Source organism: Cyprinus carpio, chromosome A9 (genome assembly GCF_018340385.1).
Source record: "Cyprinus carpio isolate SPL01 chromosome A9, ASM1834038v1, whole genome shotgun sequence".
Lineage (NCBI taxonomy): Eukaryota > Metazoa > Chordata > Actinopteri > Cypriniformes > Cyprinidae > Cyprinus > Cyprinus carpio.
The window spans coordinates 6,326,897-6,350,795 of NC_056580.1; the positions used below are offsets into that span (position 1 = coordinate 6,326,897).

General features: G+C 38.0%; 3 protein-coding genes across 3 annotated transcripts; all 3 read left to right on the top strand.

Moving 5' to 3' along the window:
* The first annotated feature begins 744 nt into the window (after nt 1–744).
* On the top strand, nt 745–3,301 carry LOC122146078 (kelch repeat and BTB domain-containing protein 7-like). Its single transcript, XM_042763279.1, has one exon. It carries the CDS (start codon nt 1,320–1,322, stop codon nt 3,177–3,179), a length of 1,860 nt encoding a protein of 619 aa, XP_042619213.1. The 5' UTR covers nt 745–1,319; the 3' UTR covers nt 3,180–3,301.
* A 6-nt stretch (nt 3,302–3,307) lies between these two features.
* LOC109095893 (ras-related protein Rab-33B-like) lies at nt 3,308–7,163 on the top strand. The gene is made up of 2 exons (XM_019109562.2): nt 3,308–4,338; nt 5,608–7,163. Exons 1-2 carry the CDS (start codon nt 4,015–4,017, stop codon nt 6,049–6,051), a joined length of 768 nt encoding a protein of 255 aa, XP_018965107.1. The 5' UTR covers nt 3,308–4,014; the 3' UTR covers nt 6,052–7,163.
* A 1,476-nt stretch (nt 7,164–8,639) lies between these two features.
* LOC122146079 (regulator of cell cycle RGCC-like) lies at nt 8,640–15,175 on the top strand. Its single transcript, XM_042763281.1, has 5 exons — nt 8,640–8,794; nt 8,902–9,075; nt 11,841–11,948; nt 12,028–12,090; nt 14,707–15,175. Exons 1-5 carry the CDS (start codon nt 8,761–8,763, stop codon nt 14,712–14,714), a joined length of 387 nt encoding a protein of 128 aa, XP_042619215.1. The 5' UTR covers nt 8,640–8,760; the 3' UTR covers nt 14,715–15,175.
* Nucleotides 15,176–23,899: the final 8,724 nt, after the last annotated feature.

Below are 23,899 nucleotides of genomic sequence, written 5' to 3' on the forward strand. Positions count from 1 at the left end.
ATAAAAATGTCATAACTGTGTCTTATTCAGCATTGTAAGCGCTAGCTTTATAATGCATTCAGGCCAAACAGTGCTGCTTTATTGACCCTAATCCCCTTGAAAAGCAGTTAAATCTTCTTGAATTGAATGCCTTGAACACTCTCCTGTGTCTGTTTCCTTCTTAGGGAAAGTCCAAAACGGACTCACAGAAGTAATAACTTATAACGTGCAAGTCATCTCCAGGTAATACATAAAGTATATGAATAATGCAGTGCTAACTGACATATCATTTATTACAGTATAACCTTTAGTATAAATTTGAAAATATATTTTCTGCTTAATCTGTGAAAAAAATGCCAAAAAAAGTGTTTGTAGTATATTAATCAATCATAAAATTTAAAAATACTTCAAAGTTAACTATTAAAAATAATAGCTGAACATAAGCTCACATATAAAATATATTGTTTAAATGGTTACTGCCTTAAGTTATTATTTTGGAATAAATGTAAAATGCTTAAAACGCTAACTTGACGAGATTCATACTTGGCTTTAATAAACAGAACATTGATAACACTGTAAATGTAAAAATATAAAATAGAGTTGTTGTTGTTCTTTATTTCTTTTTTTTCTGATAGTGTAATGTTTATTTAACCAAGAAAATGTGACTGGGACATGAATTTACATTTGATGAAACAAACAAAAACAAATGTCATGAATTCACGAATTGCATCCTTTAATGCAATACTTTCTATTTTAAAAAGACTATTTAATATTTGTAACTAAATCTATATTTTACATATTATTGAGATTTATCATTCTGAACAAAGCTTTAGCAGGCCAACCGAACTTAATACAGAGCGCTGAGATTAGTCACGTCTCAAATCATAGTGAGCTGCCTACCTAGAAGGCACTGTTGGGTCGCATCATTTCTGAGAGCACTGGTCTACGCTGCCCACAAATGCTGTCTATGTAGGCGGCGTTACAGACGTTGTGACGCAGCCGATGTGACCAATCAGCGCCACGTTCTGCAGCTCGGAGGCAGCACGCTTGAGTGAGGCACGCAGCGTCGATTACTCAAGATCAAATCCGGGAGAAATGACATTAATCGGGACGGACATCTCCACTGCCGATCGTTTGTCCTAAAATAATTTCGTACAGTGAAAAAAAGGCCCGCGTTTCATTCATGAAACATGTCTGCGTTGTCAGGCGACAGAAGCGGCGCCTGCAGCCCACAGCTTGTTGTTTTCACGACACTTTGAGAGCTGAGGGAGATTTGATGCCGGTGCCGCCGCAAAACCGACAAGATTTAGTTGCGTTCGGACGGAGAGAACGGGCTCGACATGGCCTCGGTGAACTGCTTCGGCGGTCCCGAGGAGCTCGAGGACACGAATCACGCTTTAAGTTTGATGAGAGAGCTGAAATTATTCTACGACTCGCAGCTGTTAGTCGACGTGACTATCGAAGTGGAGCTCGATCCGGATCAAAGTGTATCCGCAGGCTGCTCAGGAAAAGTTTTCCAGTGCAACCGAAATATACTGGCTGCAGCGAGCCCTTATTTCAAGAGCATGTTTACAGGAGGACTGTACGAGAGCACTCAGAGAAGCGTCACCATTCATGATGTGGACGCCCATTCAATGTCTGTTATCATCGATTACTGCTACACTGGCAAAGTGACCATCACTGAAGGCAACGTGCAGAGGCTTTACGCCGCTGCCAACATGCTGCAGCTGGAGTATATCCGGCAAGAGTGTGCAAACTTCATGACGAGAAGGCTGGACCTTTCCAACTGCGCAGGGATTTTGAAGTTCGCCGATACTTTTGACAATCTGGAGCTGAAGAGCAAGGCTCAGGCGTTCATCGCGAAGAACTTCGTCGAGCTCGGAGCCAGCGCGCGAGAGCTCTGTGAGCTGGACCTGAAGCAAATTAAGGAGATCCTCACGCTGGATTCTCTGGACGTGGACTGCGAACGCAAAGTGTGTTCGTTTGCAATACAGTGGATTGAGAATAATCCGCATGCGGACGCTGAAGACGCGCTGCAGGTCCTTAGATGCGTGCGATGGTCTTTATTTTCGGAGAAAGACAGGGTTTATCTAGATAGCCTTAAATCGAAGCCTTTTATAATGAAGTATCTTTCGAATGTCCTCGACGGGGCCGGCGGTGAGCCGAGCACTACGATTTCAAAGAGCAAACATCCTGCCAAACAAAGAATTGGCAAGAGTGCAAAAGAAATGGTGCTTTTCTTCGGACGGCCGAATGAGCCGTTCATGTGCTATGATCCCTATACGGACGACATCTATTCTATGGCGTCCCCGGTCCTTAACCTCACCAATCCGAACTTCAAACGCTCTCCTATGGAGACGTTTTTGGTCTGCGCCACGCCAGAGAACGATCTGTATCTCGCCTCGCACCTGTCCAAGCACTTCTGGGTCTACGATCCCCTGTTGAATTGTTGGCAGGAGCTTGCGGAAAGACTTCTCAGAAGAGTGCACTCATACATGGGCTACCTCAGTGGGCACCTGTACATCCTGGGAGGCAGAGATCCGGTGTCGGACGCCAGGATCAAGGAGGTAGAATGCTACAGCATTCAGAGGAACCAATGGGGTTTTGTGGCACCCTTGCCGCATTCTTTGGGAAAGATGCAGGTTGTGACGATAAACGAGCGGCTTTATGTGGTGAACAAGCGGAGGATGCTTAGCTACGAGCCGAAGAAAAGCCTCTGGCTCCAGCGGGGCTCTCTGAAACGCAGCAAACTCCACAAAGCTTGTGTTTTCCAGGAGCAGATTATATGTTTGTGCGACATCCCCGTAGTTAAAGCGTATAACCCAGCTCGCGGAGAATGGAGGCGGATTGGAGACATTCCCATTGACAGCAGCGCTCTCAACTACCAAGTGGTGCAACACAACAGCAAGCTGCTGCTTCTAACGATCGCAATAGTGCATCACAGCAAAAACAGGCTTGTTATACACGAATACGATCCCACTCAGGACTCATGGAAAAACGTGGCCACCATGTTTGGATTGTCCTTCGGCTCCATAAGCCTCTCCAGCCGGGTCTATACCGCGTGCTTGGGGTCTGGTCAGAATTTCATCTCGGAGGAGGATGACGACAGCGGCTCCAGCGCTGACTGGGACTTCGACGGACTGACTGACGCAGACTCCGACTCCGGCAGCTCAAGCTCATTTTCAGATGAAAACTGGTAGTCGATGCGGTTCAGAAGAGTCAAACAGAGCGTTAAAAAAAGTGTGTAGTAGAGCCATATGTGAACATGCTGCAGAGTATTTTGAGATATAGGTGTTGAAATGATTAGCCTGTTTCGCCGCGGGGAAGAAACCTACTTGAAATCCGTGCTGTTATGAGGAGTATTATTAAACACATGCTTACCTTCATCATATATAGCCAGTGAATGATACCTTGTCTCAGGAATATAAGAGAGGGGTGCTAAGTATTGTTAGTATTTTGACAGTTTTTGGTGGTTATAAATAAAGAGCAGTATTACGCTGGGACTCTTGAACAGGGTACAATGGGGCAAACATGGTTTGTTTCTGTTTTCAAAGTTTATAATGATCACAAACAATATTCAGTTTTATTTACTATTGATGGTGCAGTATAATTCAAGATAATGAGGTTTCCTTCAAATATAAAGGCCTTGTTTGTTGAGGAGGTGATATGGGGGCAATTAATTTATACACTTTTTGGTATGTAGCAGTATAACGTTTAAGATCAACCACTTCAGGAAGGATTGAGCATTTACTATATTACACATTTATGCTATAACTACACCTTATTATTCTGCTATTAGTAAACATACAAAATATACAGCTTTGAACGATTAGTCCAGTTGCACCCTACCTCAATTTACCTGTTTGTTCCTTATTTTTATTGTTGTTTAATTGTTATAGCTGTCTGTTAAATTATCACGTTTATGTAATCTAATTTATAGGGTTGGTCCTGTTAATAAAGTCTGTTTATACTTTATATAAATCACGTTATGCATTGTTTTTTTAGCTTCAGGGGTTTTTACCATAGACTGAATACATGAGCAAAGGTGACGAGAGTGATCTCGTTCTTATCCTCTCGCGATATTTCCCGAGTATCGGAGCTATGGCAATAGAAAACAATACGGGCAGCAAAGATTTCTCGACGATTTACACAAGAGACAGTCTGGCCAGTGACTCGGGTCAGGACTATGACAGTTCTCAGGCGAGGGTCTTTAAGATAATCGTCATTGGGGATTCAAATGTTGGAAAGACGTGTCTAACTTACCGCTTTTGCGGTGGGAAATTCCTCCAAAATCCCGAGGCAACAATCGGAGTAGATTTCAGAGAGAGAACCCTGCACCTTGATGGAGAAAACATAAAGGTAAGGATCCGTGCAACAGAGTTTATTTCATAAATCACAAAGAACAAGTGTTTATATTCCTCTCTTCTTCACAATGGACGAACTGTGTGACTGTTATCCGTTCAGTGGTAGACAAACAACACTTTAAATACTTTAAAGGGTGTAATATTGTTTAAATATAACTAATGTTTGCATATATTATTGTATTAATGCGTAGTTATAATTAGAATATATATATATATATATATATATATATATATATATATATATATATATATATATATATATATATATATATATATATATATACACACTGCTGTTCGAAAGTCAGATTTGTAATGTTTTTTTTTTTTTTTAATAAGTCTCTTCTGCTAATCTTTTCTATTTGAATATATTTCATAATATGATTTATTCCTGTGTTTATTCTGATTGTTCAGAAATCATTCTAATATGCTGATTTATTATCAGTGCTGGAAACTGCTGCTTAATATTTATTTATTTTTTTTGCAAGCTGTGATACTTTTTACAGGATTTTTTGATGAATAAAAAGTTAAAAAGAACAGCATTTATTTAAAATAGAAATCTTTTTGTAACAATATACACTAGTGTTAAAAAATGTGGGGTCAGTAATATATAGGTCTGTATATATTTTTTAAAGAAATGAATGCTTTTATTCAGCAAGGATGTGTTAAATTAATAAAAAATGAAAATAAAGACATATTGTTAGGAAAAAAATCAAATTCTGTTTTAAATCAACTCTGTTCTTTTTAACTTTATTTATCAAATAATCCTGCAAAAAAGTATCACAGTTTCCAGAAAAATATTAAGCACCAAAACTGTTTCCGACATTGATAATAAATCAGTATATTAGAATGATTTCTGAAGGATCACGTGACACTGAAGACTGAAGTAATGATGCTGAAAATTCAGCTTTGCATCACAGGAATACATTATATTTTAAAGTATATTAAAATAGAAGCCCATTATTTTAAATGGTAATATTTTACAATATTACTGTTTTTTTTTCTCTGTGTATTTCTGATCAAATAAATGCAGCCATGATGAACAGAAGAGACTTCTTTAAAAAACTGATCCCGAACTTCTGAACAGCAGCCAGTGTGTATATTTTAATGTCACATGTAAGTTGTTCACTGATGTGCTGATTTATCACACGTGTATGATAGGACTTTGGGCTCAAAACTGCTGAGATCTTTATGACAACTGGTCCTGGTCTTATAAACTAGTATAATTTAATATCTACAATGATCATAACTGAATTCTCATTCTCAGTTGCAGATCTGGGACACGGCGGGACAGGAGCGCTTCAGGAAGAGCATGGTGGAGCATTACTACAGAAATGTCCATGCCATCATCTTTGTGTATGACGTGTCCAGCCTGGCTTCGTTTGAGAGTCTGCCGGAGTGGATTGAGGAGTGCAGCCGTCACTCAGTCCCTCCCATGGTCCACCGCATCCTAGTTGGGAACAAATGTGACTTGAGGGGAATGAGAGAGGTGTCCACGTTTTTAGCTCAGCGACTGGCTGACAGCTACAACTTCCCGCTTTTTGAGACGTCTGCAAGAGACCCTGCGGAAAAAGAGCATGTAGATGCCATTTTCCTCACGCTGGCCTACAGGCTGAAGAATCACAAGCCGCTGAGACTGAAACAGCTGAGCGAGAGCAGCTTCTTACAGCTCGCTGGTGAACGGGAGGAGAACACACCCTGTTTATGCTAATGCACTTTGGCCCATACAGTTAAATGCAGTAAATTAGGGTGAGGTTCTGAATGAAGTTAAGACAGAAAGAGTGATTGGGAGATATACAGTACAGTATATGTCTATAGGATTTCATTTGGTGTATGTGCAGTTTACAGATGTCTTTGGAAGCATAAACTATGGAACAATTGGACATTATGAGGGGTTTGTTTTGTTAAACCACATATTATGAAGCAAGTGATGCCTTTATGTCTTACTATTATTTAAGAGTGTTATTAACGCTCCAGAAACACGCTCAATGACACGAAGAGCCTGTTATGATATTTTCAGTCTGTAATAACTTTGCATGTTGTTTCACTGTCACATGTTTATGAATATATCATTACAATTTCAGGTAGGTTGCTATGGGGAACTTCTAAAGGCAATCTGACGTATCAGAAACACATTCTGATTATTGTGCACCGTCAGCTTTCTGTTATGTTTATGGTTACAGATCAGATATTATTATTATTATAGTTACTCTGCGCTTCAATCGAAATTTTTCACTCGAAAGCATATACTGTATGCAAGCTCAATCTAAACTGTGGTGTCATGCATAACTAAAGTTATAACTGACTCCATCATGAACACTAGTGGGCGCCACTGTCAAGGCATTCAGAGCATTATGAGCTACTATGAAGAAAAAATTATTGAAAACACACTTTATTATAAATATGAGCACTTATATCCTCAATGCATTTGTGAAACACAGTGACATGCAACATATTAGTGATGTTTGATGTCTTTTACAAGCAAATCCATGCTTCAATAAGACTTCAACATATCTCAAAGGCTTGATTTCATTTAGTTTTTTAAAATCATTTATTCTCGCTTCGACAACCCTTTTTGTAAGCTGGCGCATTTGGAAAACAGGGACTGTACGGCACTTTAAATTAAGATTGCATCATGTCTGAGGTTTGTCTGGATTATTCCGCATCATGTATAATTTGTTGTACTTGAGAGAGAACATGTCATTGTGTAGATAGTTTGCAGAGACTGTCAGATGTGTTTTGGAAGTGAATATGAAAATAAAATGTGCAATAAAAAGTCATTATTTTGATATTTGGTATATATCTTATAACAGCTGTGATCAGCAGGATCAAAGAGGTATTTAAAAGATTTTACAATTTAAAAATAAAGACCTGGGTTCCCAAAGTAATAGAAAATTAGGAACATGGTAAAAGTCATGTTTCTGTAGTGACTATATATTTTTCTAGTGTTTTTTTTTTTTTACTGGAAATTACTCAAGTACAATCTTTACCACTTTTTATTTTATTTATTTATTTATTGACAGCAACATTCATCACATCCTTGTGAACCGAACAGATCTCGGGTAGTAAGTGTCGTCTTTGACTCCTTCCATGTCCACTTAAACCCTAAAGTCAGCAGGCAAGTGCAGCTGCAAACACATGTCTTGATTTACCATGTGTCTACCTGTTAACTCCAACACCAGAGGTGTGAAGAATTCTTTTGCAAGTGATAAATCCCACAGTCCCACTAAAAATAACAAAAAAGCAGGATTTAGCTGTATACGATTAAGCAGTTAGGCCTCAAAAGTATTATCTGGCCTTATGAAATTGCCTGTGCTGACAGTATGAAATGTTTTCCTGTCACATTCAGCATAGTAGTCAAAGATTGTACAGATTTCTTAAGCATAAACTGACATTTAAAGTTCTAATCTGTCTGGATGTTATGAACTGGACTCTTCTGAAATCAATAACAAATTCTTCATCTGAACACACTCGACCAATAAAATGGTTCTACTGTATATCTGAATCCAATTTCTTTGCCACGAATAAATAGCATGACTGCACATACATTTAGTCACCACCAGATGTCTGCAGGATCTTGGACCAGATCAGTTTTGAGAATCTGTGAATAAAAAAAGTAAAAGGATCGGCATCGATTAGACATGACACAGAAAATGGAAATACTTCGAATTTAACACCAAAATAAGAAAAAGAAAAAAAAAAAGAAAAAGATTAGGTTATACAGACATAAAGCATTGTGTTTTACATCCAGTTATGTTATTACATCCAAACCATCATCCTAACCTTTGACCTTTAATCCTGTATGACTTTCCTCTTTATATGTAATCGCATTTATGTTGATGAAAACACACAGTACATTCAAAATATGAAAATAATTGGTGAAGCACCAAGTACTTCTGGGGTATTTATTATCACATTTATATCTTACATTGCAAAATACATTATTTTGGGGAAAAATAAAGGGGAAAGGAGAAAATAATAATTATACTATATACACTCCTGAAGGCTTTTTGAACCGCAGTGCATCTTCAGATATATGTTCATGTCGGATGACATCACACACAGTAAGCCATTTCTCCTGTAACTTTATTATTTAAAAGTCATCGCAGTGTATGTTATTTGAAGTCATCGCACAAGGGTGCCCATGATGGAGTCACGGTTAAAAATAAAGCAGTACTGATGTAGCTGTTTACAAACACATAGTTCACGGAGCAATATAACTCACGCGGAGGGCTAAACCAGGCGCGAGCGTCTCATTGGCGGCGCGTTTCCCACGTGCACGCCTCCCCTCAGCGCCGGGCGATATTTAAAACGACCCCCCGGGCGCAGTGCGCGCGCTTAAGAAACACAGCCCGTGCAGTAACAGGAGAGCTGTCTTACATCGGATATTTCGGAGTTTAACACACAAGGACTGCAGAAGATGAAGTCTCCAAAGATGAAGTCACAGAGCAAATGTAAGTCAAGTATTTTCAATGCAGTTCAGCGCGGCTCGTTAAACGTGCTGTTACACTGAGGAGATAGTTTGTTGCTGTATGGCACTTATTCTGCTCCTGCTTTCCAGCGTTTCTTGAGGACGTTGACGATCTGAACGCCGTGTTGTGTGAATTCGACGCTGTCATTGAGGATTTCTCGTCCCCCGTGGAGAAGCGACACTTCAGATATGATGAGCACTTGAAGACCATGAAGAGACGCAGCAGCGCGAGCGTCAGCGACAGCGGCATCAGCGACTCCGAGAGTGAGTGCGCGTGAGGGCTTGGGGCGCTTTATTATTCCAGAAGCATGATAGGAGCGCGTTATCACGACTGAAGTCCCGTTACAGTGCATAATCTTATCTAATCTAACTTGAGCCTGCACACAAGCACAGAGAACAGCCGGGTTTCATGAAACGTCTTTTAAAAGACCTTGAAACTTTTCTGATAGCCTGTCACTAGTAGTCAGTTGTAATAGCTCTTCACAAGTTCACAGTACGTTCATTCCTACAACTGGAGGCTGTGAAGCAGCAGAGAGTTCAGTCAGACACCCAGAGACAGTCTGGATCTGATCACAGCGTGAAGGTTTAACTCTCCAGCCAATAACAGACAACCAGAGCCTTTCTCGGACGTTCTGTGGAGACTTTAGGGTTTCAGTTTCAACGTAAACATTGCTTTTTTTCTTAACCTGAATCCTATTATATCCAACCCTCCTTTGTGTTGAAGTACTGATGGGATGCATGCAGAATCTGAGGAAGGATTGCACCATGAGTGGATGTGAAAGGGTTGTGTTTGATTGCTCTTAAATGCATAGGAAGGTTCACTTTTCTCTTTTGCTCTAGAAGCGTTCTCGTGTTTAATGGTTAAGCACCAAGTGATCACTTTACCCCACCCTTTTCCTTCTGGAACAAACTCTGAGCTTGCATAATAAACCATCCTGTGGTGTCCTGTAGTCGCCCTCATGGATCTGTGCAACTGCATTTTGGATCCCATCAAGCCATTTTGACATGTGCCATTGATCTGGATCAGTACTTTTTTAAGCGGTTTTGCTTCTGGACTTTACACTGGACAAAACATCAGCAAAGGAAGCGTTTTCTCCTTCCTTCTCAAGCATATCCTTGAGAAAAAGAGAGTACACTTTTGCATTCTTTTAAAAAAAGTATTTATTACATAAACAATACGCTTTAAAAAGAATATACTTAAGTGCGAACTGAATGTAATGTTTTCAGACCCACAAATACATGGCAATTGCAATTAAAAGAAATTGTATTGTAGATTAAATTTATATTTAATGCAGTTAGTTGAATATATTTTTAATTACACATGTGCATTTAAAATATATTAACTGTACATGTAATATTAAATAACACACTGCAGTTAAAATTAAAATCAAGTATGTTACATATGCTTAGTCAACGCTTCAAAATAAGTGTTCTTCTTTAAAGCATAAAACAAGAGTTATAAAACTAAATGGTTACAAGTAAAACTTTTGAATTTGACATTATTACAAAGTGCACTTTTAAAGAGTGTGTTTAGACGTGCTCTTACACTTAAGTGCGCTTCAATTTAATTAGTATTTTATTATCTGCAAGGACAATATTTTAAATATATGTGACCCTGGAGCACAAAACCAGTCTTAAGTCGCTGGGGTATATTTGTAGCAATAGCCAAAAATACACTGTATGGGTCAAAATTATCGATTTTTCTTTTATGCCAAAAATCATTAGGATATTAAGTAAAGATCATGTTCCATGAAGATATTTTGTAAATTTCCTACTGTAAATATATCAAAACGTAATTTTTGATTAGTAATATGCATTGCTAAGAATTCATTTGGACAACTTTAAAGGTGATTTTCTCAGTATTTAGATTTTTTTGCACACTCAGATTCCAGATATTCAAATAGTTGTATCTCGGCCAAATATTGTCCGATCCTAACAAACCACACATCAATGGAAAGTCTATTTATTTATTGATTTATAAATCTAAATTTCGTAAAATTGACACTTAAGACTGGTTTTGTGGTCCAGGGTCACATATACTTTTAAGATTTGAAGTACACTACAAGTGTACATTCAGTACAGTTAAGCACACTTCTTTTTCAAAAGCATATTAAACTGTTCTGATTGTGCGTAATTATGATAGTTTGACTGATTTTTAGGGTTTAAAACCACTTCATGATGCAGTCAGTGTCAGCCGAGTGGATGTGCTGAAGTCCACAGGCGAGAGGATCTAATGACTGAGGCGGTGGGAAAAGTTGAGCTTCCGTGTAATAGCACGCCTGCTCTGCCTTTAACGTCGAGCACGGCTAAGAATGTGTAAACATTGTTTTTTAAGATGAGTGTGGTGTACCGGCTCAGATCTTTGGCTTTAAATGAACCTGCTCGAGGGTGGGTCATGGTTGAACCCGCTTTGAAAGTGTGTTCGTGAGAGAGAGGCTGTTATTAGAGGAGTATGCATTGATTACAAACTCAACCCGCTCTACTAGCTCAGATTAACCCTCTACACCCCCTACCCCCTCTGGTTATGGGTCACTGCACATGTTTGGCAAGCCTGTGTGGTAGAGAGCTTTTACATTAGGCATTAAGTGGCGACTCAACACAAGTGAATACTAGACTTTTAAGTGTGAGAGTTTTTCCAGTTGTCGCTTGAATTTCAATGCTCTCGGCAAGGAAAAGTGTACAGATGTTGCAAGTGAAATACTAGGCTATTTCTGTTCATGTGGACTTCCCTATTCACATAAAATTAGAATGAGTTTTAAAACTACTGTTACAGTAATCATTATAGTCATCGATGCTGGTGTGAATTATGGGCCTTAATTCTACACAATTACATGTTCAGCTCTATTGTATTTGCATTACAACATTGCTTTTGCCTTGCTCTCTGTGTCTTTCACTACAGATTGCGATAGATTTTGGGGTTGTTACCAACCTGTTGTGGTGGTGTTAGATAAGGCAGTGTGCTGTACACATACAGGAAGCGTCAGTTTTTAATTTCTGACTTCCTCTGTCTTTATTTTCTCCTGTAATAGGTGCAGAGTCCTTGAACAGAAACAGTTTCAGCTTCAGTGACGAGAAGCTGAACTCTCCCAGCGTCTTCTCCTCCTCCTTAAACAGTCCTTTGGTCACATCTCCTAAACGTGAGTTAAAATATGTTTCTTCTTTACATATTTAATGCTAACGAGTCTGTGTTGATCAACTGTGTATTGCCTTCTTTAGCTAAACTTGGAGACACTAAAGAGCTGGAGGACTTCATTGCTGACCTTGACAAAACAATAGCAAGTAAGTGCGGAGTGATGTGAATTTAAAGACAAAAATGACTTTGTTTTAGGGTTGTTTAAAAAATAAGCTGCAGTTTATTTTTTGCATGTTTATAGCAAGGGCAGCTTGTAGAGATTCTATATGGTGGCAGATATATTTTAAGTGGGTAGGACTATTTTACTTGACTGAAGTGTCAAAACATCCCAAACGAGTTGAGATGAGGACACACGTATTGATGGGTGCTTTTACACAGAATTTGCGACTGAGTTTGCAGTATTTGTTTACAGTTGCTGAGCAACGTCACAACACAGCACACACACATCTTTAAAACCCCAGTCAGCGCTTCATTTGCAAAATATCACACTCTAGTTATTCTGCTTTCACATATGATAGACAACTCTCACATGCTGTATGAATATGAACATAATTAGTGAAGTCAAAAAATTTATCTTGATTAATCACATCCATTGTTTACATAATATGTGTGTATGCTGTGTATATTTATTATGCATATATAAATACACAAACATACATGTATATTTACATTTTTTTAATATATATGTAATTAAATTCATATATAATTAATATTATATACAAATATTAATATTTTATATATTAGCAAAGCATTTTTCTTAAATGTTTACATGCATGTTTGTGTATTTACAGCATATATACATAATAAATATACACAATACAGTATTATGTAAACAAAAACTTTTCTTTTGGATGCGATTAATCGCGATAATACAATATGTGTTACATAATATAATCAGTGCAAAAACAGCTTCATAAATTAAGAATATGATTATTATGAACAATCTTTTCATTTATGTCTAAAATGAAAATGGTTGTTAAAATTGTACTCAGTATTACTGTTTTTGTATTTTTTAATTAAATAAATGAACCCTTGAATGTTAGCCTAGTTATTAAAATATATTCAAAAAAGAAAGTACATTTTAAATTATACTAATATTTAACAATATAACTGTTTTTACTGTATTTTGACCAAGTAAATCAAATAAACTCAGATTAAGAGACTCATTAGCCCCTTTCACACATGCAGACTTTTCCCTAAAATTTCCGGTAAATTGCCGTAAAGAGATCATGTGTGAACAGGATCTTTTCAAAAATACCGGTAAGTTCGTTCTGGTAATTTACCGTTATGAGAAGTTGTAATATTACCAGTAAATTTCCAGAATTCTGCTGTGTGTGAACGCAGAAGGAAAATTACCGGTATGAGCACATACGAGTTCAGAATGCGGTGACGTAAGACGTCTACTCCGGGCCAATCATAACAATCTGACGCAGATGACACATTCACTCCACACTGTTTACGAAAATAAAAGAGATGTCATGTAACTGGAGCGACAGTTAAATTAAAGCACTTCTCCTTATCTGGGCGGATGAAGAAATTTGTCGTCATCTGAGAGGAACTGTTAATGATGCAGTAAGGTATGATAAAATAACTAACCGTCTCCGAGAGCAAGGCATTCACAGGACAAAAAGTCAGGTCATCAGTAAACTGAAAACATTGCGCTATAAACATCTGAAAATAAACGACCATCTCAAACGAACTGGTAGTGGAAGAATTTCTTGGGCCTATAATGACTTTTGTCAATCTATATGAGGGTCCAGCCACTCCACAAATCCTGTAGCTGTAACCAGTAGCTTGAATTCAGAGGAACCCCAAACTAGCGTCGCTGAGGATGCGTGTGATGGAAGCACGTTGATGTCTCTGTGACAAAAGCAGCTGCATGAATGCGAAAGTTTGAAACAAAAATGAAACTGCACATACCCCTCCATGTTTACAAATACAAGCACAGCTGTTTATAGGTTAATGATGTCACAGAATTTACCAGTATTTTGGAATGGATGTGCGAATGGTGCTTTTCCGGAAAAAAGACGGAATGTCGTTGACTGTGTGAACAGCGCATTTTTTAATTTAACGATAAAGTTGTTCCGGTAATTTTACGGCAATTTACTGGTATCACTGTGTGAAAGGGGCTAGTGATTATGATTTTTTTTTTCATACCACTCACACCTTTTATCAACCATCAGACAAACAGATCATGGAAAGGGGTTTTCAATCTCTTATTGAAAGACTGAGGTCATGCTAATCATACTGTCAGTCATGCACACACTCCTACACTCTTCCTCAGTGATGCATTAACACAGTCAAGTTGATTTGCTTTGATGCTCCTACGGTCTAGAGTGCTGTAACTTGCCTCAGAGAGAGAGAAGAATGCATTTATGTAATTTTCAAAGTCTCAAAGCAGCACTGTAACTGTAGCCAGAGGGGGATCATCACTGATATTGCCCGTCACAGAGAGAGCAGTCATAATTTGCATATTGTACAGTTGTTTTTACTTTCCACCCTTAGTTTGTCTCTGACCCTTAGAATTTTATGGCCAGTTATTTTGCTCATGTGTCTTGAATACGTACATTAATTCAGACACCTTTAAATGTTTCCCAATGGTGTCACACAAGCTACTAAATGCTCTTCTGTTAAAGCAGCTAATGTTTATTTTGGGGGTGTCTATAAAAAGAGGATCGCATACACACCGAGAATAACCTTGACACCCAACGACCCAAAAATGTACTAAGTATGTTCTCTGCTTGTCTGTTGTTTTCCTCCAGGCATGTGAGTAAGAGACAGGATGACTGGGGCCCACCACACTGTAGCTCCGCTGGGGGACGACAGCCACACCGCACCTGACAAACCTGAACTACTGTGAAGATGGAGAAGACATGGTCAGGGTTTCACATGCTGAACGATGCCGTTCGAGAAGGCTTCGTGTATACTTACGCCCATACAAACACACATGCGTAAGAAATACACTTTTGACAGGAATGGCTTGAGCTGTAAGATTATTTAAATAGCTTTTTATAGAAATATATTTTTAATTTTATAGAGTCGGTTATTGTAAATTTATGTGTAATACCATTTTGTGAATGTATATTTTTGTATTTCATGTAAATATTGTTTTAGACTCTATCGCCTTGCTATAAGCTTTTTCTGTCACATGAGAATAAACTTAATTCTTAATTCATTAGAAAAACTGGAAAAGCAATATGACATGTATTTAATAAAACTGTCTTCAAGCGATTCAAGATGTTTCATGGCATTATTTCGTTGTGTGTCTCATAGCATCAGAAGCTTGTCTCTGCAGTATTTTCACACTCAGTGTGGCCTGACACAGACACTAAGGCCTGGTTTCACAGACAGGGCTTAGACTAAGCCAGGACTAGGCCATAGTTCAATTAGGACATTTTAAGTAATTTTTAAAAACATGCCTTAGAAAAAAACATTCCTGGTGTGTATCTTGAGACAAAACAAGCGCACTGACATATTTTAAGATCAATCAGTACAAGTTTCTTTCAGCTGAAACAGCTCAGGCTTACATTTTAGGCTGGGACTAAGCTTAAGTCTTGTCTGTGAAACCGGGGGTAAGAGTAATTCATTCAGGGCTGTGGGTCAGTCAGCTAAAGCTCTTGAGCAGTCTGTGAATGATTGTCCCCACAGCAGGGGCTTGAGACCGTGAGCAGTTGCTCTGGAGAAAATGTGACACCTGGTCACCTCCTCAGCACTTTGTGTCCAAATCTGTGTCTGGATCCTGCCACAGTAACCGTCTGTCTGATCTGCTCAGTCACTGTGTGTTTCTAATGTTAAAGCAGGATGTTCATTTATTATTTGATTGGACAGTTAAACCACTAAAAAAAAAGAAATAAAAATGCAAAATAACTAAACAACTTGAAATGTTTGGAATCCGAAACAACGTTGTTTGAATGAAGTCTCTTATGCTCACTAACGCTGCATTTATTTGATCAGAAATACAGTACAAACAGGTGAGATGAAGGAGGGTTTTCAGTCACACTTTATAATTTAATCAGCATTGAACTCAACATTATGAGCTGTGAGTAGAAGATAAAATATCCCAGTACTTATGTCTGTCCTGGCAATGCGCCAATATGTCATTTGAAATTCAAATCTTAAGAAAATTTAGTGAGCATGCAGTCATTGCTGAAACGCCAGCTAGATAGGGTGTGGTCACATTAGTCAAATGCAGCAGGCAAAAAAGCTCCATTGTCTATTGTCATTAGTATGAAGCACAGTTCACACAGAAGTTGCTTTCAAACCAAGCAGCTCTCTGTTGATCAACACATCGAATTCACAAGGAAATCCTTTCGCCTGCACAAATTACATCTGGAAATGTGACCGCACCTTGACAATGTATGGGGCAATTACGACAAAATGAGTAGCTCAGACTAGGATGAACCATGTTAAAAGCGATTATAAAATCCAGACACCTTGAGACCACATTAAATATTACATTTGCCAAGATGCTTAGTGACTGTATACACCCTACACATTTACACTTTGGTCACATTTACTGTTGCTCTGAAATTTTGTGGCCGATTCAGTCATTTAAATAGAAATTTGCGTGATCGGGAGTTTTCGTGCGAGGGCGAAAAAATTCCCCAGAATTCACTTGTGTTCAAGTTTGTCAACACAAAGCTGCTTGGTTTGAAAGTGACTTAAATGTGAGCAGTGCTTATACTACATGCACAATTAATAATAGATATTTTTTTCCATGTGCAACTTCACCAAAATGTTGCTAATGAACTACTACCTGAAGATGTGTTCATTGCAATTATTAATATTATTGTATGTAACTAACATTGCTGCCTTCTGTCAAATTACTGCTAAATCTATTTTTATAAAAGCCTAACAGGTGTTTCAGTGACTTTATCATGGGCAGTGGGGTTTCTTCTTAGCCTCATGGCTAAAACATCCTTGTGTGGCTTATTGCTTTTTTCAAAGAGGTAAACTACAGTCAAATTATTATTTACTGCACCATTTTTGCACTGTGTGGAAACTCACAAGGCCTCATCAAGCTCATCAGATCAAACAAACTTTGGCCCAGTCTAACTGAGCATCGGTCCACATGAAACGGATGTTTCTCTGTTTGTTTCTTTAGTGCAGTGGGCACATGCAGCAGACTCACTGTACAGCAGCTGTTCCGCACCTGCGCTCATTGTTGTGGACAGGACAGTGGTGTCAACAGTGCTCTCACGTCCTTATCGGCACAGGCCAGCAGGTGCTAGATGTGCTGACATAACAGCTTAACTCCAAGATAAGTTGCTTGGCACCAGGCAGCGGGCACCTCCTGGCAGCTCTGGCTCTGTGGGCTTGGCTGGATGAGAACGGCCAGTGGTCTGGATGTGTGGGACAACTTTTCGAGATCAGTGGGATAAATTCACTAATGTTTAACATACATGTTAAATTTAACTTGTAATGTAAATTTAATGAATGGTAAATGTTATAATGGTAAACTCTAGACAAGAACTATCAAGACAATATTGTTGATTTTCAACAATTTAAACAATAATAATAATAATAATAATAATAATAATAATAATAATCAAATCAAACAATGCAGAAATTTGGTAATAGGTTCCATTTTGCAGTTCATTTACACAACAACTGCATTTTGGGGGACTGAAAAGACAAACTTTGGAAGTTTTCACTGTGCAAGTTTTTGAAAGTGGTATTATTATCGTCATCTCCATGTGAATTAGTGAAGACGGCGATGTCATGTAACACGTTCCATCTATCTATATGTATGTGTGCAGGTGTGTAGTGTTTCTTTATGAAGTGACATGGCCAACTACTGGCCTGGCGTGATTGATACAGTGTTTTTACTCATTTTCGTGGATCCATGTAAATGGGGATCATTTTGACAACATTGTCATCTGTACACTAAAACACAAAAGAAAAACTTTTCTGTTTTTAGTACAATCGTTGTCAAGTAAACACACCCTCAGAGAGCACTGACACTCTCAGTGTGCTCCAATACATTAGACATTAAACAGTTAAACCAGAACATTTCTCTGTGAACTGTTAGACAAGATGGAAATAACATAGCGATTTTTCCTCCGGTGACAGCAGCTGGGGGCAAACATGAGCGATAGATCACCCTGAAAGAAGCCATGATGCTATGTTTGGCAGTAAGTCAGCACTGACAGACTTTGTGCAGAAAATCAGAGCATTTTCTGACGAAACATCAGCACAGGCATGCTCTTACAGGCACATGATTTTTCTAAACACTTCAGGAAATTTAAACATTCGTATAACTGACAGGTCTGTGAATTGTTCTCTCTCAAGTTCACGTTTAGGCCATTCATCTGCTTTTGTTCCTCAGTGATCAGCATTTATAATGTGAAAGCTCTGCACTTCTGTTGGTTTGTTGGTGAGAGTGAAATGATCATCTGTCATTGATGGATTATCTGTAAATGGACAGGCCCAGACCGATTGTGTCCAAAAGTAGAGCCATATGTGAGAGCAGTTCCAGTCTCATGCTAGCACTACTCTTACTACTTCTGCCATAGACAGATGTGGTAAAAACTAGTATCAGTAGTATACTAGTATGCTGTTCCGAGAATCAGAGACTGGAAGTAAGGCTACTCACTGGATTTTAAGGTCATTAAATCATTTTGGTTATTAAGCTTGGCAGAATTGTGTTTTGACGGCTCTTTTTTGAATGTGGTGCAGAAGCTGGTGGCTGAGGATGTGGCATATGCCATATAAAGATAGATGAAGATCGGGTATCACTTTAAAACGAGTCCTCTTCTAAGAAAAACAGACTTCACAAATGAATCCAGCAGCATGCAGAGATTCCTGTGGTTCCAGTATCCCATGAATGAAAGAATTCAGAATAACCCAAACACTATAAATCTTTAGCCCTTACTCACATCCACAGAAGTCACACACTGGGATACTGGTTTGATGGTGGTATGTAGCGCCCCGGGCCAGTGAGGCACATTGATTTAAAGTGATGGAGCTCCCAGGCTTAACACTCTCAGCCTCTCCATTGTGTCTGTCCTTCCCCTGACCTCCTGTCACCAGCCACCTCTCACCCAAATGCACGGCAAAAGAGCCCAGGTCAAAGGTCACACAAAAAGACACTGGGGTTCCAGAGGGAGAAAGGACAGCGGAAAGCTTGACGAAGAATTTCTCTCTTTGAACAGCGTGAAAGCGGAAAATGGTGCTTAATCCGGTATGACGTAACCTCCAAAAAGACCACAGGAGCTCAACGGAATATACTTAGCTGTCTAAATGATTCAGGGATGAAAAGAAATAGAAAATTGTCAGGATAATTGTTTGCCTTCCTGTGTTTCTACAGATCTAATGGGTGAATGAAATGGATAACACAAGATTTTAGACGACTGTCATCTTGGTATTCCCTAAGCTCAAGCGGTCAACCAATTAGAAAGAGATTCTCATCAAATTCTTCCAAGGCAACACACTTTTATAAAGAAAACTCTCATGTCCTACATCACAATGCGCCATATGCAACACATTCCATTGGTTAACCCAAGATTAAAGAGTTAAAATGTGGCTACAATGGGATAAAATAAACGTTCAGTCATCACTGACCCTGGCCAGTTGAAATTGTGCAATGGGAGGTCACTAGGTTGAAGTCTTATGATTGTATTGTCATGAGTAAATCATTTGCTCTTTGTTCATACAGAGAATAAAGCAGGAGGGACCGAGAGGTCACAAGAATCCAGAGATCAGTGTGTGTAAGAAACTCATTCAGCCCAAGAGATTCAGGCTTTCCACTGCTTGTTTAGTGAAGCCATAAAGTAAAAAAAAGCTTTCCATGCAAACCTAATCACACTTGTTTGTTAGTGGCATTGATAAGATCACAGAGTTTGATTTGTGAATTTATATGCATGTCCATAAATAGTCATTATTTAATCTGCAACCCATTTGCTGTTATTTGGAACACAAAAGAGAATCTTCATGTAGCAGCAGATCATAAGAAAAATGTGTTCTTTTGCATTTCACAAAGCAAATAACAGCACAACATGAGGGTAAACAATAGCAGAATATTAATTTTGGCTAATTATTAATTTAAACTGTACAGGCAGCATTCAGGGCCAGCTGTGGCGACCCCAGAGTGAGACTGAGCTTGTAGCACTATAATCCGTGGTGCTAAACAATTTGTTCCTATTCATTCCTCAATGCATCTCTCAGCACAGCTCATTTATCTGCTTGTGACAGGCCACTGGCTGCCAGAGGAGAAAAGAAAGGCCACTTTGAGAGCTCATGAATGAGTTTTAGGTAGGGGTCTGTCAATGACACAGAGGGGCTCAATCTAGCAGGCTTTAGAGACAAGCTGTCTCCTGCAGAAGCCATTTTATTTATTTATTATTTCACTCTCCACATGACACAATATCTGCTTTAATAAAGGCATAGTTAACCCCAAAATGAAAATTCTGTCATTTACTCAACATCATCAAATTTTAGCTAACTTTACAATTTTTTTGTATGACCATTTATATATAATAAACGTTAATGGCAATTATTGTCAAGAAATGCGAGAATTATTACACTTAAATATATATATATATATATATATATATATATATATATATATATATATATATATATATATATATATATATATATTAAATGACATTTACATTTAAAAAAAAAAAATGTCATTACATTGGTTGATGCATAATAAACATTTTTGAAAAATATATTTTATTCATATTTTATTCTATGTCCTTTTTAGTGGACACCATGAACTTATTTAAAAAAAAACAAAAAAAAAAACCCACCCCACAAAAAGGCCTATAGCCAAAAATGATTTTATTTTTTTCATTCACCAATCAGTTTTTAGGTTTCAGGCTATTTTTAACCAAGCTTTGTACAAAGATGATTCTCAACTATGTTATGAAAGATATAACAGAATAATTTGATATACTACTGTGGAATATGTGTGTAAAATGTCCATAAATTGGTTTTCCCATTCTATACAATGTATCTATACATTGCATCTAATTTGTATATTAATGTGTTCTTGGGGCAAACCATAATGAAAAAAGAAGTGTAATAATGGGAGTTTTAACTTGGCAACATTTTCATAAGAATATCTCATATTTCATAGGAATATTGATCTATAATTTCTTTCCTTATATGCTGTTTATCTTGGTGTCCTCTACAGGAAACATGTATGAAAATTTTGCCATTTCGTAACAAAAAGTCATATTCTGATTTAAAACCCCATAACATTTTTCTGAGATGTTTATTCACTACAAACAATTAGAAAATTAGCCAGATTTAAATAATAATTACAAAATATTAGTGTGCTAAATCTGATCATTCTGTCAGTATCAATCATATTTAAAGACCAAGGAGAAGGTGTGTTTATGATCAAACCTCCAATCATTTGGTATCTCTGAAAAGCCCCGTGAATGTGCTCTGTCCAGGACATCCAGACTTAAAACTGTGACACATAAGGTCTCAGAGAAATTCACTGAAATATAAAGCCCACTACAGAGGACAAAAGTCTATGCCTGGATCCCAGGAGGTTATGAAACTGCGTAATAGTTAGGCATGTATAATATAGATCAGTGGCCTGTACACACACACAAAAAAATGTTAACTTTCTCTCACAGTTGAATTTTTAACATGAGTAGGCCTATATATTTAAGTAAAATTTTTAATGATGTTTTTGCAAAACTTATGACACACTAGTGATGCAACTAAAGGAATTACAGAGGCAAGATTTTCAATAATTAATGACTTAAATATCTTACTGGAAACTATTGTATTCCGTCAGAAGTTTTGCAAGGTTTGGACTACTTTTAAGATACTTCTATTGATTTTTTTTTCTTTTTTTTTTTCAGTTTTACAGCACACGCCCCATTCAGTTTCATCGTATGGAGAACATCGGTCAGGACATTCTTCAGAAAGTCTCATTTGCATTCCACAGAAAACTGTTTGGAACAACATGTGGGTGAGTAAATGATGACACAATTGATAAACCTCAAACTCTCAGACAAATTCCCCACATTGGTTTGGACTCCTAACCACAGTAGGCTAAATGAGAAATGTCAAAGAGACACAGTTTCATAACAAAACAAACACAAAGTTTCATTTTCATCAGTCTGTAGGGGTGGGTTGCTGTGTGCGTTTGATTTGGAATCAACACCTTTTAATTTAGACAAGTATGTGACTTTCACTGCAGCCTTGTGAAAGGGCACACCTTTACTGGACCCTCTTTCCTGTCACAACACTCACAGCTCATCTTTATCTCTCAGAGGTTTGAAGGGTTTTCATTGAGTGCAGGATTAAGAGAGGGCGTTTTGGACAGTTTTAGCACGGAGCAGTGTCACTCTGTCAGTGGTCATCTGTCAATACTCATTCTTTAGACCTGCACCAATATTCACTCCAGGCTACTTTCAACATTATGTGAAAGAATGCTTGGCTGTGAAGACAATAGTGCTGGACACGACCAACATGTTGACTTTAGCATGAGCTTGAATGTTTTATTACATTTTATTTATTCAGTCCAATCCACGTTTATTTGTACAACGCTTTTCGTTGCAAAGCAGCTTCACAGAAAATGAAAGTTTCTACATTACATTTAGTAGTTTATCAGTGTGTGGTGACTACTGTATGCCAAGGTGATGTCCATAAGGCAGACATATACAGAAAAAATTCATGCAGTTGGTTGCTATGTATTCAAACATACGGTGAACACTAATAACAGCAATGATTGTATGCTGTAATCAAACTTATAGGTATGCTTTTGTATGTTGGTGTCATCTAAGGTCCTTCTCAGGTGTTCGGTCATCTCAGATCTTCATAAGGGCGTGATGCAGACTGAAGCTTGAGTGATTCTCAGTTACCCCGGGATTCCCATCCCAAAATGTATTTATTGCTAATGTAACATGACATCTTTTTTATTTTCTATTTTATTTTACATTGGCTTGAGATAGAATATACTTGAGGTTTGGTGGTTTGGATCATGAAACTAAGCCATAGCTTTAACCACACTGAACACAAGCTTGAACAATATTTCATTTTAGTTTAGTTTAGTTGATTACTAATTGGCTTGAGACAGAACGATCTGAGATTTTAGGATTTGGGACACAAATTAAAATAAAGGTTCTTTATTGGCATCTGTGGTACCATGGAAAATCTTTGGCATCCACAAAACTTTTCCATTGCACAAGTTTATTTATTTATTTTATTTAATTATTTAGTTCTTCTGATTATTTAAATATTCTTCACTATAAGAAAAAATGGTTCTTTTAAGAATTTTCTTTCGGTAACCAAAAATGTTTTTTTCTGTTACTTCTCTACGAAAACCCCCCTTTTGGAACCTTTATTATATTTAATGCTTTTTACTGACTTTTTCATAAACACTTATTCTCACAACAACAGAGATTAAATTGTCTGTACCAACATGCCTGACGCACAAAGAACAAAACCCCTTCAGAAAAAATCCCACTGCGTCCCTCAGCATCTGCAGGCCTGCAGGGGTGGGTGGGAAGTGACCTTGTCTTATTACTGCCCACCTCAGTGCAGTGAGTAACAGCCATGTGCAGAGCTGGCTCTTCTCAAACAAACATACATATGCTCCATCTTTCATCTGGCTTCACCTCTGCTGCTTCTCCAGATACAGCACTTGCCCTGCTCCAACTTGCCCAGATTTATGAGTTGTGTGTAATATTTTCATGTCACAAATGACACCACATTTACACAAGGTTGGCTGAAAATGATCAATAGAGAACTAAACCTAAAACAACACTCCCCCGATTCAGGAATGATGCCTAGAGGTCGTAAAGGCAGTTACAGGGAAATAAAGAGTGTTGGTGCTGTCATATACAGGATGCAGGTGTAAGATTCAGGAGATTTAACATTCTGAAATGAGTAAGACATAAATATTAATGTCAACATTATGACATTATCTCTATATTCATCCCTGTATATCTTAACTGTCTCATTCAGCGGAGTAATTTTCAGCAT

What these genes read in the sequence shown, in the direction of transcription:
- LOC122146078 (XM_042763279.1), top strand. Translation starts at nt 1,320, where the DNA reads ATGGCCTCGGTGAACTGCTTCGGCGGTCCCGAGGAGCTCGAGGACACG.
- LOC109095893 (XM_019109562.2), top strand. Translation starts at nt 4,015, where the DNA reads ATGAGCAAAGGTGACGAGAGTGATCTCGTTCTTATCCTCTCGCGATAT. An exon ending in TTGATGGAGAAAACATAAAG is followed by an intron (nt 4,339 to 5,607) that starts GTAAGGATCCGT and finishes TCTCATTCTCAG; the next exon opens with TTGCAGATCTGGGACACGGC.
- LOC122146079 (XM_042763281.1), top strand. Translation starts at nt 8,761, where the DNA reads ATGAAGTCTCCAAAGATGAAGTCACAGAGCAAAT. An exon ending in GATGAAGTCACAGAGCAAAT is followed by an intron (nt 8,795 to 8,901) that starts GTAAGTCAAGTA and finishes CCTGCTTTCCAG; the next exon opens with CGTTTCTTGAGGACGTTGAC. An exon ending in TTTGGTCACATCTCCTAAAC is followed by an intron (nt 11,949 to 12,027) that starts GTGAGTTAAAAT and finishes TGCCTTCTTTAG; the next exon opens with CTAAACTTGGAGACACTAAA.